Source organism: Oryx dammah, unplaced genomic scaffold (assembly GCF_014754425.2).
Source record: "Oryx dammah isolate SB20612 unplaced genomic scaffold, SCBI_Odam_1.1 HiC_scaffold_11, whole genome shotgun sequence".
Taxonomy (NCBI): domain Eukaryota; kingdom Metazoa; phylum Chordata; class Mammalia; order Artiodactyla; family Bovidae; genus Oryx; species Oryx dammah.
This window is the reverse complement of record NW_024070195.1, coordinates 33147816-33168716: the sequence shown is the minus strand read 5'-3', so window position 1 is coordinate 33168716 and position 20901 is coordinate 33147816. Positions and strand designations below refer to the sequence as shown.

At 50.7% G+C, this 20901-nt stretch overlaps 1 protein-coding gene and 1 pseudogene across 1 annotated transcript; one reads left to right on the top strand and one right to left on the bottom strand.

Moving 5' to 3' along the window:
• Positions 1 to 252: 252 nt before the first annotated feature.
• LOC120870097 lies at positions 253 to 507 on the bottom strand (annotated as a pseudogene).
• CAPN11 (calpain 11) lies at positions 474 to 12654 on the top strand. Its single transcript, XM_040249044.1, has 22 exons — positions 474 to 523; positions 595 to 826; positions 1190 to 1259; positions 2375 to 2493; positions 3289 to 3422; positions 3623 to 3791; positions 6187 to 6270; positions 6361 to 6446; positions 6626 to 6700; positions 6828 to 6988; positions 7188 to 7357; positions 9091 to 9102; positions 9388 to 9599; positions 9908 to 9947; positions 10050 to 10118; positions 10206 to 10263; positions 10384 to 10448; positions 10739 to 10807; positions 11327 to 11405; positions 11501 to 11617; positions 12061 to 12119; positions 12232 to 12654. Exons 1-22 carry the CDS (start codon positions 474 to 476, stop codon positions 12256 to 12258), a joined length of 2157 nt encoding a protein of 718 aa, XP_040104978.1. The 3' UTR covers positions 12259 to 12654.
• The last annotated feature ends 8247 nt before the right edge of the window (positions 12655 to 20901 follow it).

Genomic DNA, 20901 nt, shown 5'->3' with positions numbered 1-20901 from the left:
ACCTTGACCTGCATTTGTCTGGTGACGAATGATACTGAGCATTTTTCATGTGATTGTCGGTCATTTGTATATCTTCTTCAGAGAGACCCCGATTCAGATCCTTTGTCCATTTTTTTTTCTCCCAAAGGTCCAGGTTTATTGAGGGCATGGGGGTCTACAGGGAAGCCCAGTACCTGGGGGGAAGGCCTGCTATCAGTCTGGAAGGCAGTGGCCTGGCAAGCAGCTGGAGAGCGGGGTCTCCAAAACCTGGGTTTACTTGAAAGTGTGGCTTTCGGCTCCACCATGCCCAAAACCTTTGCATCTGAGCATGGCCGCATAGCAGGGCCTGCCTTCATGTTCCACCTGATCCCCGCCCCAAGCTAGGCGTCTTTCCACAATTCTCATGCTTCAGGCCAGGCCAATGCCAGTCCTTCCCCAGGGATGTCACCCATTCAGCAAAGTACACCTCCTTGTTGCACACGGGGCACCAGGGCATGGTGGCGCTGGATCAGGGACAGGCAACTGGGCTGGAGCAGATTGGAGCGCTGGACTCCTTTGTCCATTTTTAATGGGTTATTTGTCCTTTGATTATTAAGCAGAGACCGTTTTTGACAGAGGGATTGCGGCCCACATAAGCCAGAACCGACTCAAGGCCAAGGGCGTGGGCCAGCACCACAACGCCCAGAACTACAACAACCAGAGCTTTGAGGAACTGCGAGCACTCTGCCTACGGAGGGGAGAGCTGTTCGAGGACCCCTTTTTCCCTGCAGAACCCACTTCACTAGGCTTCAAGGAACTGGCACCCAACTCCAAACACGTGCAGAATATCAGCTGGCAGCGGCCCAGTGTGGGCACCGGGAAGGGAGGCGTGGACTCCTGGGGGAGGGGACGTGTAGTGACGCCCCAATCGCTTGCATAATTCCCAATCCCCCACAGCCCTCTCTTGGCTCTGCCCTGGATTCCACCTCCATTCGGGTTAAGGACAGTTCTGGAAGTGCTTAAGTAAAATCTCTCAGGTGACCCTGGGAAGGTCACTCACTGACTTTTGCTGTCACAGCTTACACCTATGCCATCTTCCCACCTCCACCCCATTTCCCCCATCCACGTTTCCCCTAGAATCCAAGAGGCAGGCAGCATTCCCTGAGGAGGTAGGAGGGAGGTTAAGAGGAGATGGCTTGGGCTCTCTGAAACCTTTCTTTCTTCTCTGCAGCAAATCACAAGCAATCCTCAATTCATCGTGAATGGGGTCAGCCCAACTGACATCTGCCAGGGGGTGCTTGGTGAGTGGGGAGCAGGAAAGCCTGGGGTGTCTTTTGGGGCTGGGGAACTGGGACCTCAAGGCTCAAACAGCTCTTCTGTTTCCCTGCTCCTCCACTAAGCCAGATTCCATCCCCACCTGCTGCCATCTGGGTCTGGGAATAAGTAGGGTGCTATATTCATTATCGGGCTTTCCAGGTGGCTCAGCAGTAAAGAACCTGCCTGCAGAAGATGCAAGTTCAATCCCAGGTTGGGAAAAATCCCCTGGAGAAGGAAATGGCAACCCACTCCAGTTTTCTTGCCTGGGAAATCCCATGGACAGAGGAGCCTGGTAGGCTACAGACCATGGGGTCACACAGTCCAACATGACTTAGCAACTGAACAGCAACATATTAGTTATTAATTGCTCCAAGACTCAGTGACTTAAAGCAACAACAAACATCTATCATCTCACAGTTTCTCCGGGGCAGGAATTAGGAAGCAATAGAGCTGGGTGGGTCTGGCTCAGGGTCTCTCATGAGGTTTCAACGGGAGCTGGAGGGTCCCCTTCCGAGATGGCATGCTCACGTGGCAGGAGGCCTCAGGTCCTTGCCACGTAGCTTCTCTGTAGGACACTCGAGCGTCCCCACATGGTAGCTGGCATCCCCCAGAGTGAGTGGCCTGAGACAGAACAAGGGGGAGGCTAGACTGACTTCACCAGCTGGTCTCAGGAGAAACAGGAGGTGACCTCCCCCAGGTTCTGCTGTTAAAAACAAACGAGCCTGCAGGGACTTCCCTGGTGGTCCAGTGGTTAAGACTCTGTGCTTCTCCTGCAGAGGGGCATGGGTTTGATCCGTGGTGCAGAAACTAAGATCCCACGTGCCACTCTGCCAGGAAAAAAAAAAGCATGCGTGCGTGCACTCCACTCCCATGGAAGGGAAGGGGAACTAGCCTTCTGCTCTTGGGGGGAGGGTTGTAGAAGGACTTGTGGACAACATTTTTTAAAGTCCTGCAGGTGCTCCGACTTCCCCAGTCTAAGGTATTAGGTGAAGGAGAGCCTCTCTCGTGTGGGCTCCCACTGCCTGTTCCCATCCTCGGCTTGGACTCCGGGGCCACACACACGGGAATGCGCAGCTGGGCAGTCCTGCTGTCTTTTCAGGAGACTGCTGGCTGCTGGCCGCCATTGGCTCCCTCACCGCATACCCTAAACTGCTGTCCCGCGTGGTGCCCAAGGGGCAGAGCTTCAAGAAGAACTACGCTGGCATCTTCCATTTTCAGGTGAAGGATGATTGGAAAGCCAGAGTTGATTTGTGTTTGAGGCATGTGCACGTGTGCGTGGAGGCTGCGTGAGAATTAGTACATGCTTTGAAGCTTAACTTTCCCCTTTCCTTTTGAAAAAAAAAAGATATTTATTAGGGTAGATTTTTGCCTAATTATTAGAGAGATATCCTCTCACTAAAGAAATTGTGTAAGCTAAGCTTTTAAAGCCCCAGAAGAAAATAGTTGTATTGGTTTGTGATTTTCCTCCTCTATCTCTGTCTCCTACTTCTCGCTGTGTCTCTGTCTCTCCTTCTCTCAGTAGAAGCACACATATACGTATCAATATATGCATGTATATGCATGTGTTTGTCTGTCAACATCTATGACTTGGGAGTTTTGCATAATTTTTGTAATCTGCTCTTTAAATTATGCAATATGTGGACAAATTCCTCAGGTCATAAAAATATTTCTGAAAGTCACAAGAGTTTTTCTGAATCACAAGACCTCAGAAATAAAAGACCAGCCAAAGTCCAAAGGCGGATGGATCCCTCTGGAGGCCATGGCAGAACCTGACTAGAGGCTGGAGGGGCTTTCAGATCTTTCATTGCTTTTCTTGAGGTGGGTGGGCTCTGTGTCACTGGTGTGTCATTGAATTGGCCACCAGGGGGCACTTGTGTAACAGTCCTCTTGCAAGGAGAGGGGAGTGTGTGTGTGTGTGTGTGTGTGTGTGTGTGTGCACGCGTGCGCCTTTGGAAGGGGGCCTGGGGCAGACAGATGCCCACACCTCGCTGACACCCACCTTGCTACCCCTAGATCTGGCAGTTTGGGGAGTGGATGGACGTAGTGGTGGATGACCGGCTGCCCACAAAGAATGGCAAACTGGTATTTGTGCACTCAGCGGAGCGCACTGAGTTCTGGAGTGCCCTGCTGGAGAAGGCATACGCCAAGTGAGTGCCTAGCCAAGCGACTGGCCTGGCCTCCAAGCCTGCCCTGACCGTTGGCAGCGACGGAAGCACCTGGAACCAGGGGAAGAGGCAGGGGGACTGCGGGGCATCCCTCACTTCCCTCCCCGCCCCCTCTGAGGTTGAAGCTCACAACCAGCTGCCTCCCAGACAGAGCCCAGACAGTGCCTTCTCTGTGCCCGTAGGCTGAATGGATCGTATGAAGCTCTGTCGGGGGGCAACACGGTGGAGGGCTTTGAGGATTTCACGGGGGGCGTGACGCAGAGCTTCCAACTCCAGAATCCCCCTAGGAATCTGCAGAGGATGCTTAGGAAGGCCGTAGAGCGATCTTCCCTCATGGGCTGCTCCATCGAGGTAAACCATGCTTGGTTTCGCTTCAGGGCATTTGTGCCTGTCGTTGCTTTCACCTAGAAAGTTCTTTCTCCAGATACCTGCATAACTAGCCCCTTCTCATTCACATTTCCACTCCAGTGCCCCTCCCTCAGGCTAGTTTTCCCTGCCTCTCAATCTCAGTTAGCTGTTCCTACCCCTGATTTCCTCTCTACTTTGTTTTGATTTTTTTCCCCCAACATTTATCACAGTCAGAAACTGTCATACTTGTTAATGTGTATATTCATAACCAAACTTCTCCAGACAGTTTCCATATTCCACGAAGGCGTGTCCAATTCTTTGAGACCCCATGCACTGTAACCCGCCAGGCTCCTCTGTCCATGGGATTTCCCAGGCACGAACACTGGAGTGGATACTGGAGTGGGGGATCAAACCCAGGTCTTCTGCCCTGCAGGGAGATACTTTCCCATCTGAGCCACTAGGGAATCCCTTCCATGAAGGCAGCTACCTCATTTGTCTCTTTGACAGCTGATCCTGGGACTTAAGGTGGTACTTGGCATACAATAGATTCCCAACACCTATTTGTTCAAATAAACAAATAAACCCAGAGTGCCACTGTGAGGCTTCCCCATGGCTCAATGGTAAAGAATCTGCCTGCAAGGCAGGAGATGCAAAAGACTCGTTCAATCCCTGGGTGGGGAAGATCCCCTAGAAGAGGAAATGACAAGCCATTCCAGTATCCTTGCCTGGAAAACCCCACGGACAGAGGAGCCTGGCAGGCTACAGTCCAAAGTGTCACAAAAAGTCAGACATGACTGAGTGACTGAACACAAGAGTGTCACTGTGAGACCCAGCAATTGCATTCTTGGGCATTTATCCCAGAGAAATGAAAACTTTGGTCCACACAAAAGCCTGTGCCCAAATGTTCAAAGCAGGTCTATCTGTAATAACCAGAACCTGGAAACGACTTAGGTGTCTTTCAACGGGTGAACAGTTGAACAGACTGCAGTGAACTCATTTCAGGGGATGCTACTCAACAATAAAAAGACGTGAACTATTGACACACACAACAACTTGGATGAGTCTCAAGGAAATTCTGCTGAATTAAAAAAGCCAATCCCCAAAGGTTCCATATTGTACGATTGCTTATATGACAGTGTTGAAATGACAAAATTATTTTTTTAATCTATTTATTTTTGGCTGTGCTGGGTCTCCATTGCTGTGCAAGTTACTCTCTGGTTGCAGCAAGCAGGGACTACTCTCTAGTCTTCACTGTGGCTTTTCTTTGTTGCAGAGCATGAGCTCTAGGGCTCCCAGGCTTCATAGTTGTGGCTGTGGGCTTAGTTGCCCCAAGGCATTTGGGATCTTCCCAGATCAGGGATGGAACCGTGTCTCCTACATTGGCAGATGGATTCTTTACCACTGAGCCACCTAGGGAAGGCCTTGAAATGACAAAATTCTTGAAAAATGGAGAACAGATTAGGAGTTGTCAGAGTTTAGGGAAGACGGTCATAAGAGGTGATTGTTGGCTATAACAGGGCAGCATGTGAGATGTTAGCGGTGATGGAAATGTTCTGTATTGCGATGATGGTGGTAGATACAGAACACTATACATATGATAACAATACATAAAACATACACAAATGAATACTAGTAAAAGTGGAGGCATCTGTGTTAGATCAACAGATTGTGTCAACATATTCATTCTGGTTTTTATATTGTGCTATAGGGACTTCCACGCTTCCACTGCAGGGGACACAGGTTCAGTCGCTGCTGGGGAACTAAGACCCTGTATGCTGTATGGCATAGCTAAAAAAATAAAACAGAACAAAAAACCTTGATATCATGCTATAGCTTTTTTTTTTTTTTAGCAGTTTTTAAAAACTAATTACTTATTTTTATCTGGACAGCCCTGGGTCTTCATTGCGGTGTGTGGGCTTAGTTGCCCCACAGTGTGTGGGGTCTCGGTTCCACAACCAGGGTTTGAACCTTGGTCCCGGGCTGTGGAAGGTGGGTTTTTAACCACCTGACCACCAGGGAAGTCCCTGCACTATAGTTTTGGAAGATGTTACCGCTGTAGGATGTTGGACATGGGGCACACAGGACCTCGCTGTATCATTTCTTAAAATTGCTTGTGAGTCTGCAAGCACTTGAAAAGGCAAAGTTTAATTAAAAAAATAAAAGTGAACCCAGATCTAAATAAGAACAAAGTCCTAAAAAGAGGGGATAACATGTACACGTCTAGCCGATTCACTTTGCCATACCTCTGAAACGAACGTGACATTTATTGTAAAGCAACTCTTCTCCAGTAAAAATAAGTTTTAAAACAGGGAGTTCAGAGAGTTGTCACCTGTCTTCAGGTGCCCCCCGTCCCCCTGACCCGCTCCTGAGTTCCTCTCGAGCCCTCTGTGTTCTGCAGGTCACTAACGAACATGAGCTGGAATCCTTGACCCAGGGTATGCTGGTGAGAGGACATGCTTACTCAGTGACCGGCCTCCAGGATGTGAGTCTGAGCCCTGTAACCCCAGCCAGGGAGGCTCGAGGAGAGCTTCTCTGACCCTATGCCCCTGACCTCCGCCCACAACCCACCCAGGTCTCCTACCAAGGCAGGACAGAAACGCTGATCCGAGTCCGGAATCCCTGGGGCCGGATTGAGTGGAACGGAGCCTGGAGTGACAAGTAGGTGGCCCGCCAGCGCTCTGCGGGGAGGGGCAGAGCACACCGAAGGCCCCACCCCCACGGAGCAAGGCCGTGCCACCGAGAGATTCTCCATCTAACCAGGGCTCTCAAGTAGCTCCGGGGTGAGGGGAGCCCTGGGGGAGGAACGAGCTCTGCTCCCCCACCTGTCTCTGCTCCAGCGCCAAGGAGTGGGAGGAGGTGGCCCCAGCTGTCCAGAGGCAGCTACTGCACAGGAAGGAGGACGGAGAGTTCTGGTCAGTCCCACGCCCACCCCCTTCATCCTCCCGCCGCCCATTGCACCCGAGCCTTGGACGGGGAGGTTCTAGGGGGGTCCATGGGGGTGGGTGTGCCACTGATGGCTCTGCGCACCCCCTACCACAGGATGTCCTACCAAGATTTCCTTGGCAACTTCACCCTCCTGGAAATCTGCAACGTGATACCCGACACGCTCTCTGGGGACTCCAAGAGCTGTTGGCACACCACCTTCTACGAGGGCAGCTGGCGGAGGGGCAGCACTGCAGGGGGCTGCCGGAGCTACCTGGGTGGGCTGTGCAAGGGTGGGGGTGGAACTCGGGGCAGGGAGTGGGTGATGGGCCACTGACCCACTGCACAACGGGGCCCAGGGGCCCAGGGGCAAGGTCCATCAGATGCCACTGGGCCCTGTTGAGGAGGCGGGCGTGTGGCCTGGAAGCCCGTCCACCCCGGGAAGGGCAGGGCCATCCTGACCTGCTTCCTCCACAGACACATTCTGGACCAACCCCCAGTTTAAGATCTGTCTCCCCGAGGAGGATGACGACATAGAGGACAATGAAGCCATCTGCACCTGCCTGGTGGCCCTGATGCAGAAGAACTGGAGGCGGACAAGGCCCCACGGAGCCCAGCTGGAGACCATCGGCTTCGTCATCTACTCGGTGGGCGCCCAGCTGGTCCCCTGGCCACTCTTGCTCCTGCCTCAACCCCTGGACCACTGCCCACCCACAGCCCCAGGACTAGGACATCCTCCCTTCAACCACACCCCTAGCTCACTCTTTCTTCTTTGCTCCCCACAACGTTGTGTTAGTTTCAGATATACAAAAAAGTGGATCAGTGGTATATAGACACACACCTACTCTTTTCCCACATAGGTCATTACATAGTATTGAGTAGAGTTCCCTGTGCTGAGCAGGAGATCCTTATTGGTGGTGGTATTTAGTTGCTAAGTCGTGTCTGACTCTTCTGCGACCCCGTGGACAGTCCATGGGATTTCCCAGGCAAGAATACTGGCATGGGTTGCCATTTCCTTCTCCAGGGAATCTTCCCTGAACCAGGAATCCAACCCGTTACTCCTGCCTTCTCTCCTGCATTACTGGCAGGTTCTTTACAGCTGAGGCACTGCGGAAGCCAGGTCCTTATTAGTTACCTGTTGTATTTACAGTAGTGTGTGTATATCAGTCCCAGTCTCCCAGTTTATCCCTCCTCCCCAACCCCCTGCCCTGGCTTTTTCTTGAGTGGTGTGTTGAGCTTTTAAGGCAGGGCTGACAGTTTTCTTTCCAAATTTTTTAAATAGAAAACTCTTAAGGAGGGACTTCCCTAGTGGTCCAGTGCAGGGGGGGCAGTTCTATTCCCAGTTGGGAACAAAGATCCCACATGCCTCGAGGTGTAAACAAAAAGGAAAAAAAAAAAAAACATTTAAGGAGCACTTCCTCTGTGCCAGGCATTGTTCAAAGGGCCTTTCAAATAGTAATGCCTTTAATAAAAAGGAAGGAGACTGGGAACCAGAGGCAAGGTCATGTCCAAACTCATCCGGGTTTCAACACACTCAGAGATTTCTCCACAGCCCCCAAACCTCCGCAGAGCCACCGCACCAAGGGCATGGAGTCTGGCCAGGAAAAACCCTTGACAAGTGTTTCCCAAACTGTGCCTTGCAAAATCCTAGAAACGCCCATTTGTCCTTTCACTTACATAGTCAACAGTATCCATGGAGCACCTTCTATATGCTCAATCATGAACAAAAGCAGACTTGAGCCCTGCCTTCCTCCTAGGCTGTGTGTCCCTCAGGTTAACAGACACACCCAAAGCCATTTCTAAGGTTAGATGCGACCCCTCCCGGAAAGGCTGCCTTCTCTACACCCACCCAGAGCTCCCCTGGGCCATTAGTATATTAAAGGTTCTGCAGGAACCTATATTTCTGCAGGAGAGCAATTATTTATCTTGGTTTAAGTCACCTTTTTATAGAGCACCTTTTTAATGAGCACCTTTGTGCTCATTCCTGAGTTTCTATGAATTTTCTGGGAAAAATTAGCACTTCATGGAAAATGCTCTCCCCATGTTTTTTCCCAGTTCTCCAACTGCTCAGCAGCGTGAGACTGGGTGAGTTAGTTCACCACCTCTGGGGGATTTCCTTTCCATCCTTAACCCGAAGTGATAAAATATCCTCTTCGCAAAACTTGGTGTAAACCATACTTTGCTGTCCAAAGCAAAAGGAAAGGTTATTAAGGCTGGGACTTAACAGCTCTTAGATCCCACACGCCTCCCCACACTGGTGTCCCAGGGCCCTTATTAGCAGCAGCCCCCCCAACACCAACACACACACAGCCTAACTTCCATGGACCTGAGCCCCTTAGCCATCCTGGGGATCTGACCTTCCTCTTTCTTCCCTTCCCAGATCCCAAAGGAGGTACCGAAGACGAGGGGCTTGACGCCCGGCAGACACCCACCCCATTCCTGGCTGCGTGTAGATGGGCCAGGGGTGGAATTCGGTGAAGGGTCTGGGGGCCACTGGGTCAGGGTTCCAGCCCCCTTGGGCCCTGGGTGGGAGTCAGGGAAGGAAACGACCACACTGGAGTTACCTGCCAGCCGGACAGCGTCCCCCTAACCTTGCCCAGCTAGGCCTCACTGTGGGGGTCCCTCTCTCCCTGCCCTCCCCCGGAGGACCGTGGACCCACTTGCAGGGCACGTACAGTTTCAGAACCTCCAGGATGTCCACTTGAAAAAGGACTTCTTCGTCAAGTACCAGGACCTGGGTTTCTCGGAGATCTTCACCAATTCACGGGAGGTGAGCAGCCAGTTCCAGCTGCCCCCGGGGGAATACATCATCATCCCCTCCACCTTCGAGCCGCACAAGGACGCCGACTTCCTGCTGCGGGTCTTCACCGAGAAGCACAGCGAGTCCTGGTGAGGGGCCCCACCTCACTGCTCCAAGGCCACCTGCCCCCACCCCGAGGTGTAGGATGTCATGCTCAGGGATCAGTCATCCGGTAGCCCCCACCGACACTGACACTATGTCCCTAATTTTACAGTCAAGGAAACTGAGGCACGAGGCAGGGAAGTCCAAAGTAGGAGCAGAGTCAGAATTGGAACCCCAATCCCATGGCACCCATTCCCTATTGCTTCAGAGACACATGACCTCCCCACCCTTCCCACCGGAGTCCCTGTCTCCCTGAACCCCTGCTAACTCCACACCTTCATCCACTTCTGCCCAGGGAACTGGATGAAGCCAACTATGCTGAGCATCTCCGAGAGGTGAGGGGAGGCCATGGGGTTGGGGGTTCAGGGCAGTGTGTGTGGGTTGGAGTGTGAAGGAGCGCTCTGGATCGTGTCCCTCTCCCACCCCTCTCCCTCCAGGAGAGCATCTCTGAGAGTGACGTAGACCAGGACTTCGTACGTTTGTTTCAAATAGTGGCAGGTGGAGAGGTGAGAGGCAGAGGTCTGGGGGTACTGAAAGGAGGTAACTGGGGGCTGAAGGGGCCAGAGCGAGAGTTTACAGTCCCCCTTTCCTAGGGCAAGGAGATAGGCATGTATGAGCTACAGAAACTGCTCAACAAGGTGGTCTCCAGATGTGAGTCTTCCACCCGCTACAAGCTTTCCTTTAATCACCCTTAATCACCTGCCCCTCCCCCCATCCCAGCAACACACAGCTCACCCCTCCCCTTCTTCCTGCCCCCTCCCTCTCTCCCAGTCAAAAACTTCAAAACCGAGGGCTTCAGCCTGGACGTGTGCCGCCGCATGATCAACCTCTTGGATGTATCTTCCCGTCCAGTGGGCCATCCTGCCCAGGGTTATCCTGCCCCAGCCCCTACCCCTGAGCCTGCCCCGAGGTGGCCCCCTCTCTGGCCAGCCATGCCCTCCTTCTGGATGGGGATTAGGCTCTGGGGTAACAAAAGATGCCAGTTTCTCCTGGCTGTCACCCCAGTCACCTACAGGGCCCTTCAGTCTTGGGGTAGTGAGCACCTCAGTGAGCTGCTCTGCTTCCCAGCCCCCGGGATGTCCTCCCCACCCCCTCCTCTGATATCCTTGACTGCCTCTCCTCTCAGAAAGATGGCTCTGGCAAACTGGGGCTTCAGGAGTTTCAGGTCCTGTGGAGAAAAATCAAGAAATGGACGGTAAAGGGCATTGAGGGGGCAGTTTACGGGGCTGAGAGAGGTCCTTGTGAGGAAAGAGGACTAGGCGGTCTAACGAAGATGAACCTGTAACAGGAGCCCCTGACGAGACATGCGCGTGTACACAAGCACACACACACATATCCCGGGATGGAGTCGTTGACATGCTGCCATATGAAATAGTCAAAATGTTCCCGGGACTTTCCTGACAGTCTCAGTGGTTGGGACTTTTTCCAATGTGGGGGCCGTGGATTGGATCCTGGGTCAGGAAACTAAGGTCCCTGCCTTGCAATGTGGCTAAAATATATATATATTCAATAACCAGCAGAGTCTAGGTATCAACTAACATAAAGAATACAGGCAGAGAGCCCTGAGCAAGGTGCCAGGAGCCAGCTCTGCGGTCACCAGGCGATAGGAATATGGGAGCTCAGGTGTAGGCCAGCGGGGGACAGGGCACGGGGGTCCTGGTTGTGAAGCACTGTGCCCTGCACACGGCCCTACCACAACTGCCTGTCCCTTCAGGACATCTTCCGAGAGTGTGACCAGGACCAGTCAGGCACCTTGAACTCTTATGAGATGCGCTTGGCAATTGAGAAAGCAGGTGGGCTAGGGGCAGGACAGGGTTTGGGGGCTGGGATAGGGGAGGCAGCGGCCAAAGGGCTGGACTCTCTCCTTCCGCACCCCTCTCTCTCCCAGGCATCAGACTGAACAACAAGGTGACGCAGGTGCTGGTGGCCAGGTACGCGAATGACAACTTGATCATGGAGTTTGACAGCTTCATCAGCTGTTTCCTGAGGCTGAAGGCCATGTTCAGTGAGTCAGGCAGGCACCTGCCCACGCCCCACCCCGGGCCACTGGCCCACCTGCCTTCTCCCGCATACCTGCACGAGAAGCCCTGCTCCAGAACACTCCCCTCCACAGGGCGCAGACAGTCTGGGTTCAAATCCCAGCCCACCACTTGCGGGCTCTGTTGCCTTGACCAAGTCACTGTATCTCTCTGTGCCTGTAAGTGAAGATAATAGTGCTGCTTGCATAAGACCACGGTAGACATTAAATGAGACAGTATTTGGAGAGCACTCAGAACTGGCTGTGGTTCAGAGCAAGGCTTTAGGAAGGAGTCCTTATCATTAACTCCCTACGGGACTGGGGATGTAGCTGGAGAGAGGGATACCCTTTCTGACCTCTGCCCTAGTTGAGAATGGGTGACCACTGACTCACCTCCCAACTCTCCTCCCTTTGCCTCCTCCCCGAAACAGCGTACTTTCTAACCATGGACCCTAAGAACACTGGCCAGATTTCTCTGGACCTGAACCAGGTACATGGATGAGATCTCAGGCACCCCCCACCAGTGGCTCCTCTGACCCTTCCCTCTCCACGGACATCGTGCCCCACCTCTCCCATCTTCTGACCTTCTTCTCACTCCACAGTGGCTGCACATAACTATGTGGGGTTAGTCTGCAGGAGCCCGACTTCTTTCCACCACCAGCCCCCCAGGGCTTCTGGCCTGGGGTCGGTGTACTCCCCGTGGCACTCAGCTCTGCAGCCTGCTGATGGAACGTACCCTGGATGCCAGCTTCACTCCATCAGCGGGCCTCCGGGCCCACCCTCCCGGGCCACCCTCCCCACTCAAAGTGTTTTTCTTTTACCCCAACCAGACTTCGGTGGCTGGATTTACTCCAGTTTCCTCCCTCTCCAAGTATATTTCACTACAGGTTAAGTGACACTTTCCCCAGAGTCTCCAGCTGGGGAGGTGGTCCACGCTTTCCACGCTGCTCAGGCTCCCCTGTTTCACGACCCCTCCCTTCTCCCCTCACTGGTGTGGGGGGCATTAATATACTGAACAACATGTGCCACTGGCTTCTGTGTCTCTGTGTTTCTACGTCAGGAAGAGGCTAGCAGGGGCGTAAGTCGTTTCCTCAGCTCCAAAAGGGGGAACCCAGTAGCTCTCCGTTGGGGTGGTACCACACCCCTGTCCAGGGAGCATTTGCAAATGCAATATTGTCACATAGCTAGAGGGCGCTGTTGGCATTTATGGGCAGTGCTGGGGACGCTAAAGGCAAGGAATGCCCCATCACAGTGTGGTACCTGGAGCAACATCCTAGGGGAGAGCTGAGCCGCCGGACACTGAGCCTCCCCTCTCATCTCCTCCCTCAGACTGGAATCTCCAAAGGTGGTACTTCTGCTGTCTCACCAGAGTTCAAAAATCCTACAGGAGTCAGCCAGTCACAGAAATGCACTGAGCCTCCTGGATGTGTGGCTGGGAAGGAGTGGGGGACTGTGGCCACAAATTAGTTCATTCCTGCCTTGAAAGGTATTCCTATTCAAATCATTCTTATTGTTTAAAAACTGCGGCCTGGCTATTGTCCTTAGTCCACCAGTCCTTGACCTTGGAGTCTCTGCCTCAGATGCCTCCAGCTTTCAGCCCCTAAGACCCCAGCCTCCTGCTGCAGTGGGAAGACTGAGACCACCAGCAGTGCCCCCAGCTGCACTTCTCTCAACCTTCCAGATCTCCCTGTGGCTCTCTCTCCTTACCCCTGCCCCGGGCAACTGTGCTTGGGAGCTTTGCAGCCTCTTGTATAGAGACAGCCTCTAAATTCCTTTAGAATAGGGTCTAACGAATCTAAACCTCCAATGAATTGGAATCCTTCCCAACTCTGCGTACTTTGAGCTTCCCAGGGTAGCAGGCTTCATTTCCTCCTGGAATAATAGCTCAGAGGCTTCCTTCTATTTGCATTAAACCCACCCATTCCTTTTAGGCTTGGGGGTGGGGGGTGGGGGTGGGATTCAAGTCTTCCTGGATCTGGTAACCAATTCCCAGCACCAGCCCTGCCCTTTGTCGCCTTTGTGAAAACCACCCATTGCTCCATTGCCTCCCCCACCGCCTTGGAGCAATCATTTCCGGCCCTGCCACCCTCCTCTCCCACCCTCTGCGGTCTTGTCTGAGAAAGAGGTCACAGTCTGTTAACAAGGGTCTTAAAGACTGATTCCTTGACCCACCACCACCTTTTCTTTTCAGAGCAGCTAAGGAGCGAAGGTCCCTAGGTAGGGGCAGGGATCCTTTGGAAGAGGCTGGAAAACTTGAGTTTTTGAGAGGACCAGGCAGTCCCAGTTGGTTCTGGGGAGTCCAGCCAGATGCTGACCCCACCCCTTCCTTGTCCCTTGCCCCAGCGGGAGATGTCACCATCTTCTATCGGATCCCAGGCTTTCACCGCCATGGCTGGGGTTTAATCCCTGCTCTGGGGACTGAGATCCTGCAAACCATGTGGCATAATGCCCCCCAAAATGGGGGTGACAGTGCCTGTCTCAGAGGGGTGCTGTATGGATGACTAAGATGAAGAGGGTGAAGCTCTCATTGTCACCTGAAAACTGGGTTCCCCTCTTAGTGGATGCTAAGCCAAAAGACAATCAACTCAAAGAGCAGAAGGAAGGATTTATTACTTGCAGCAAATAAGGAGAACACTGGAGATCTTCCCCAAAGCTGTGTCTCTCCAAACAGCAAAACTGGGCAAGTTTTTTGTTTTGTTTTTGTGTTTAAGTTAAAAAAGAGTAATTTTTAAATTTTTTATTGGAAGTTTTAAACTGAGGGTATATGCATATGCATGAAGGGGCTTGAGAGCAGGAGAATTCTGCTTGGAACTACGGCAAAGGTTAACAGAGGACAGGCTTCAGTTGATTGAAGTCACCAGGGGTCAGAAAAGGTCAACCTTGTCATCCCATACGTTTCTGTTGAGCTGGTGGTTGAGCACCTCTGGCTAATCTTTACCAGTGAAACAGAACTGGAAGTCATAATTTATAACTGATTGGCCATTCTGACTTCTCTTGCCTCATGAGTCATTTGTTCTTCTGTTCCCTTAAGACCATCATTACTGAGACCTACTCAAGTGCAAGCATTGTGGCCAGGCCTGGGTCACAAAATAGGCTTCGGCTCAAAATGATTTCTCTCATGTTAAAAAACAGTATCTGGTTCTTTTCCTCCGGGGACCCCCCTACCCTCTCTGCTTCCGCTGTCACCATGCTGAGCAGAGCCCCATATATAGTCTGTGCTCTGAACAACCTAAGGGGGCACCATTCACCCCAATTAGGATGTGAGAGGCACCCTCAGAGTTTGACCACATGACTGCGCTGTACTGGAGAAGTGAGATGAACCAGCATACACTGAAAAAATATATCTAATTCACGCATGCATTCAACACGTTTGCAAACATGCCTTCATCACATTCTTCCACACCCAAACTCTAAAAGAGAAGTTGTCCCCCAACCCCCGCCCCCTAGCTACAGCCAGGCCTGGTTGCTCCCTCCTCTTGGTGGTCAAATTTGCTCTCTGCATGCACACCCTGACCACTCTTTCTGACTCAATCCATTCAAATACCCCCTCCGCCAATGCCTGGGAGGCCATTCCCATGACATCTCTGCCATCTCCAGAGATGGTCTGTAATCACACTTTCTGCTCTTCTCCTCCGGTCCTCAGTGTGGGGAGCTTCCTCTGCTCACGGCAGTGTTTTGCTGGGAAAGGGCATGAGACCGTGCTGCCAGCACCCTCCTCAGCACGTGCTGGGTGCCTGTGACTGAGGTTACGTGGTAGAGCTTGCCTCGGGATGACTCACCGCCGCTCTCCATAGCTGCTGCCCCCGTTCCCTTCAGACCCCCTCTTCAGCCTCCATCTGTATTGCAAAGACGAGCTCACAGCGGGGAACATAGGTCCCCCAGAATAGCTCTGGAGTTTTTTCCTCTGCTCTCTGAGAAAGTGGGGTCAAAATAGACCAGAAATCCTGCCATTTGCAATAAAAGGAATGGCCCTTGAGGGCACCGTGCTAAATGAAATAACTCAGAGAAAGACAAACACAGGATGATCTCATGTGTGGAATCTACAAAAATGTTTTAAATAACTTAAAAACAGCTCAGATACAGAGGACAGATTGGTGGTTGCCAGAAGTGGGGATGAGGGCAGAGTGGAATATGTTAAAGTGGTCAAAAGGAAGATATTTCAGTGACAAACATGTGCTGGAAGGAATTCCCTGCTGATCTAGAGGTTAGAATTTCAGACTTCCACTGCCAGGGGCCAGGGTTCAATCCTTACTCAAAGCACTAAGATCCCGCAAGCTGCACAGGTTGGCCGAAGAAATAAAAAGAACAAAAAGTCACGGGGATGTAACATATGGCACAATGACTATGGTTAATAATACTGTGTTGTTTATTTGAAAACAGCTAAGACTATAGATCTTAAAAGTTCTCATCACAAGAAAAGTGAGAAAGGAATGTCTAAATCTAGGAATAGGGTGGAGGGTGTGACAAGAAATATACAGAATGAGCCCAGAGCATCCTGAGTGCCGAAAAGTACGGAAATGCTTTTTTTTTTTTTTAAAGTAGCAAAAACAAAAACCACAATGATGAGAATATGTCAAAGGTGACGTGTAATTCCCCACATCTCAAGTGTGGGCAGCTCATAGTGACTAACTTCCAAAGAGGGACAGGGTGGAAACTGAGAGAAAAGAGTACCTTCAAGATAGAGAAATGTGGGACTTCCCTGGCGATTCAGTGGTTAGGACTCTGTGCTTTCACTGCCGGAAGCCCCTTAGGGGAACTAGGAACGCACAAGGGGTGCAGTGTGGCCAAAAAAAAAAAAAAAAATCTGACAAATAGGAACTTCAACCTCAGGCAGGTAATCAAGGTTAGCATCAAGAGAGAAAAACAATGTGGATAGAATATTTCTTTGATACGATGTGATGAGAATGACATTTTATGGCTATGGTTTCATTCCCCCAAACTGCAAACTCCAGAACTTCCCTGGTGGCTCAGTGGTTAAGAATCTACCCGCCGAGGTAGGCGACACAGATTCAATCCCTGGTCCGGGAGGATTCTATATGCCGAGGATGCAACTGAGCTGGTGGGCCACAACTACGGGGCCCGTGCTCTAGAGCCCACGTTTCACAACGAGAGAAGCCACTGCAATGAGAAGCCTGTGCACTGCAACGAAGACTAGCCCCTGCCGGCCGCAACTAGAGAAAATCTGCATGCAGGGATGAAGACTCAGTGCAACGGAAAATGAATAGTAAGGAAATAGATAATAAATGTTTATTTTAAAGTTTAGGCTCCAGTCTAATCATAAGAAAAATAGCAGACAAATTCCACTTGCGGGACATTATGCAGAACTCCTGAGCAATACTCCTCCAAACTGTCAACATCATCAGAAACAAGGCAAGTATGAGAAACTGTCACAGTCAAGAGACTATATACATACAATGGAGTATTACTTGGCCACAAAACAGGGAATGAAATCTGGCCATTTGTGACAACATGGATGGACTTAGTATTATGCCAAGTGCAATAAGTCAGACAGAGAAAGACAAACACTGGAGGAGTTTACTTACGTGTGGAACCTAAAAAAATAAGTGAATAAACATAACAAAAACAGAAGCAGAGTTATAGACACAGAGAAAAAGCAGATAGTTGCTCGCAGGGAGAAGGGTGGGGGGAGGAGATACAAATCTTGGAGGTATTTTTCTATCAGTATACAGAGAGCTTCCTTATGATTTTTTTTGTTGTCGACTATGCTGGGTCTTAGTCTCGACATGCGGGATCTAGTTCCTAGACCAAGGATCAAACCTGGGCTCCCTGCATTGGGAGTGCAGAGTCTTAACCACTGGACCAGCAGGGAAGTCTCTCCTTTTGATTTATTATAGCTGCATAGTATTCCACTGCAGCAAAGTCTCATCATGTATTTATCCGCTATTTATTAAGTTGTTTGTAACCTTTCCCTACTATAAACAATGCTACAGTTAACATGTCCATATGTCATCTTATATAGTGGAAATATTTCTATAGGATAAATTTCTAAAAGGGGGTTACTGAGCTCAAGAATATATAGATCAGTAACTCAGATACATATTAAATTCTCCTCCATAAAGGTAATACCAATCTAAGTTCCTACCAGCAATATGAGAGTGTCTATTTCCCCACCAGTATTCTTGCCTGGACAGTTCAATGGACAGAGGAGCCTGGCAGGCTACAGTCCGTAGGGTTGCAAAGAGTCAGGCATGACTGAACCACTGAGCACACGTTTCCCCATTCACGGCAGTGTGTGGTCAAACTTTTGCATATTTATAATGTGATAGAAGAAAAACGATTTCTGACCTTGTAATTTGCATTTCTCTTTTTGCAAATTGAAGCTGAGCAAATATTTACATTTTCCTTGCATTTCATTTTCTGTGAGCATAGTCTTTGCTCATTTTTATACTGGGCTTTTGTGTTTTTCCTTATAAAATTCTAGGAGCAATTTACATTTTAGGAAGATTTGACCTTTGTCTGCATAGGGGCTGCAAATATTTTCCTTTGTCATGTGTCTCTCCACTAGGTTTTTTAAGCTTGCCCCATAGACTCCACCCCTTCACTTCTCAGAAATTCCCTCTCCAGGCCATGGGGCCCCTCTCACAGACACATCCAGAAGACCCCCTAGTTCCTCACTCTTCCTGGTGGCTTTTTTTTTTTTTTTTTGGATGTATTTATTTATTTGTTTTTGGCTGCTCTGTCTTTGTTGCAACACAGACTTTCTCTAGTTACGGTGAGCAGGGGCTACTCTTTGTTGTGGTGCCAGAGCTGCACATTGAGGTGGCTTCCCTCGTTGCAGAGCACAGGCTGTAGGGCGCTCAGGCTTCAGTAGTTGTGCTGCACTGGCTTAGCTGGTCAGAGGCACGTGGGGTCTTCTCGGACCAGGGAGTGAACGCATGTCTTCTCCATTGGCAGCCAGACTCTTATCCGCTGGACCACAAAAGGAATCCTTCCCGGCGTCCTTTGATCTCTTGGTGACATCTGACTCTAGACGGAAGAGGCCTCTTGTGAGCAAATAACCTTTATTCTGTCCTTTATCGACTTCAGCGGTTGCACATTCTCATTAGGACACTGAAAACATGGAAAAGTACACAGATGAAAAGCAAAACTCACCATATATTCCGCCTCCCAGGGTAACTGCTTCCAGTTTACCAGTGCCTATGTACATTTTTAATTGTGTGTAGATTTTTCTATTTACAAAGTAAATTTCTTAAATTTATCCAGTCCCTTTGGGAGTGGATAGCTGCACTCTCCCACCTCTTGGGTTTCTCTTTGTCCCTATTCTGTCTCACAAGGAGGTGATCCCGAGGTGCTGACATGGGGGAACGTCTCCCTCCTGCCCACCCCCAAACAGCCTCACTCTCTCCTGGACTTGTTTCTCCTGCCTCACCCCACCCGCTCCAAGCTTAACTGCTGCTCACCCTCCTGCCAGAGACGTCAAACTCTTGGTCTCCTTTGTTCTTCAGAACCACCCAGGTGGAAACCTGAGTTTATCAACTCATCCTCCCAAACAATGCTGGTTTCCCTCCTTCTGCTAGTAAAAGAAGTCAGGAGTAACCTCCAAGACTCACTAAGCATGGTTTCCGGCCACATCTTGTCTTGCGTGCCAAACATTTCCCTAATTCACCCTACTCTGGTCTCTGGGCTTTCCTCATGCTCTTCCTCGCCTGGACACAGTCCCCTTCCTGCAGCAGATCTTCCCAGGACCCTTGGTCACATTCTGCCCATCCTCTGCCCCAGCGCAGCCCTGGCTTCCCTTCCTGAGCCCCACTGCCTCATAGTCCCCCCCACTTCCCTGGCTCTGCTCTCCAGGGAGGCCCCCTGTGAGGAGCCACACTGCACGCACACACCCAGGCCCCTTGCTGGCAGGCTGCCCCATTCTCCCAAGGTGCCAGGCACTTCCCCTGGCAGAACATTTATCTCTCTGTATTGTAATTTCCTATTTACTCCTCTGTCTCCCTACTGACCATACACGGGGGGCAGGACTGTTTTTTTCATTGATGTATTTCGAGTGTCTGCACATATGAACATTAAATAAGTTTGTTGACGTGGAGGAAAGGAATAACTCTCCAGCTAACGTGACTGCTCCCACATTGAACCCTCAAAGCTCTCCATCCAGCATGATTCCTGGAGGGCTAACTTGGCCTGGCTGGACTTGGTACCCTCTTAGGTCTGCTATGCAAGCCCCTCCACCTGGACTGACTGCCTTCCGCTGACTGTCACCGGGTCCTCTCCAAACCTCAACTTACTCATCTGTCTACAGAAGGGAACATTCTGGAAAATTGTGAGGACAAGTGAACGATGTACCTTGTAGATGGCAATGTGATAAATGTGATAAACGGAGTGGGTACATTATTTTTTAAAAAGTGCTACTGTTCATCAAACATGTTTTCTATACCAGGCATTGTTCTAACACCCAACTATTGATATTAATGCCTTTCATCCCAACAAATTAGCTCCTTTTCATAGAAAAGTATACCAAGGCACAGAGCAGTTCTTGACTGATTTGCCTTGATTCCACACTGGCAGTAGAGGAGCTCAGATTTGAACCCAGGTCATATAGCTCCTCAGGCTTCCCTAGCAACTCAGCTGGTAAGGAATCTGCCTGTAATGCAGGAGACCCCAGTTTGATTCCTGGGTTGGGAAGACATTTAAAGACATCTGTTTTGTCATACTTGACATGGAGTTACCGTCAGTGGTACTTATAGACATCTGTCCCCACATCCACACTTCTAGGTCCTCCAAGCATTCTGAGGATGAGGTTTCCAATCCCTTCCCTCATTTTCAGAATTTCCTCACCAAGAGAGAGATGGGGGAAGGAGGAAAGAGCTTACTTAGCCTGGGTGCAGGAGAAGAGAGATAGAAGAGTTTGTGTGGATCCTTTGGTGTCTGTAGCTCAGACCATGGAGGGTGGCATGGTGACATCACCTCCATGTAAGAAGTTTCCCTAGTCTCCCCTCCTGCTCTGTTCTGTTCCCACCCCCTGATGCTAGCCTTGTCCCTGGCGCAAAGCACTATGGGGACCAGAGAAAGGAGAAGGGTGGAAAGAGGCCAGCGCTGGACACCCAAGGAGAGACTGAGACAGAAGGGAGGAGTCCCCCTCCCCAGGGGACAGCTAGAAGCAAGAGGTCTGCCTCCCAGCACCATGCCCCCTAACTGCTAGGTAACACTCTCTTTACTTCTGGGAGGCCAGAAACTTGTTGGATGCCAGGAGTAAAAGAGATGGCAAAAGATGGAAGAGCGTTAGAGAGATCCAGAGAAAAAGGGCCGAC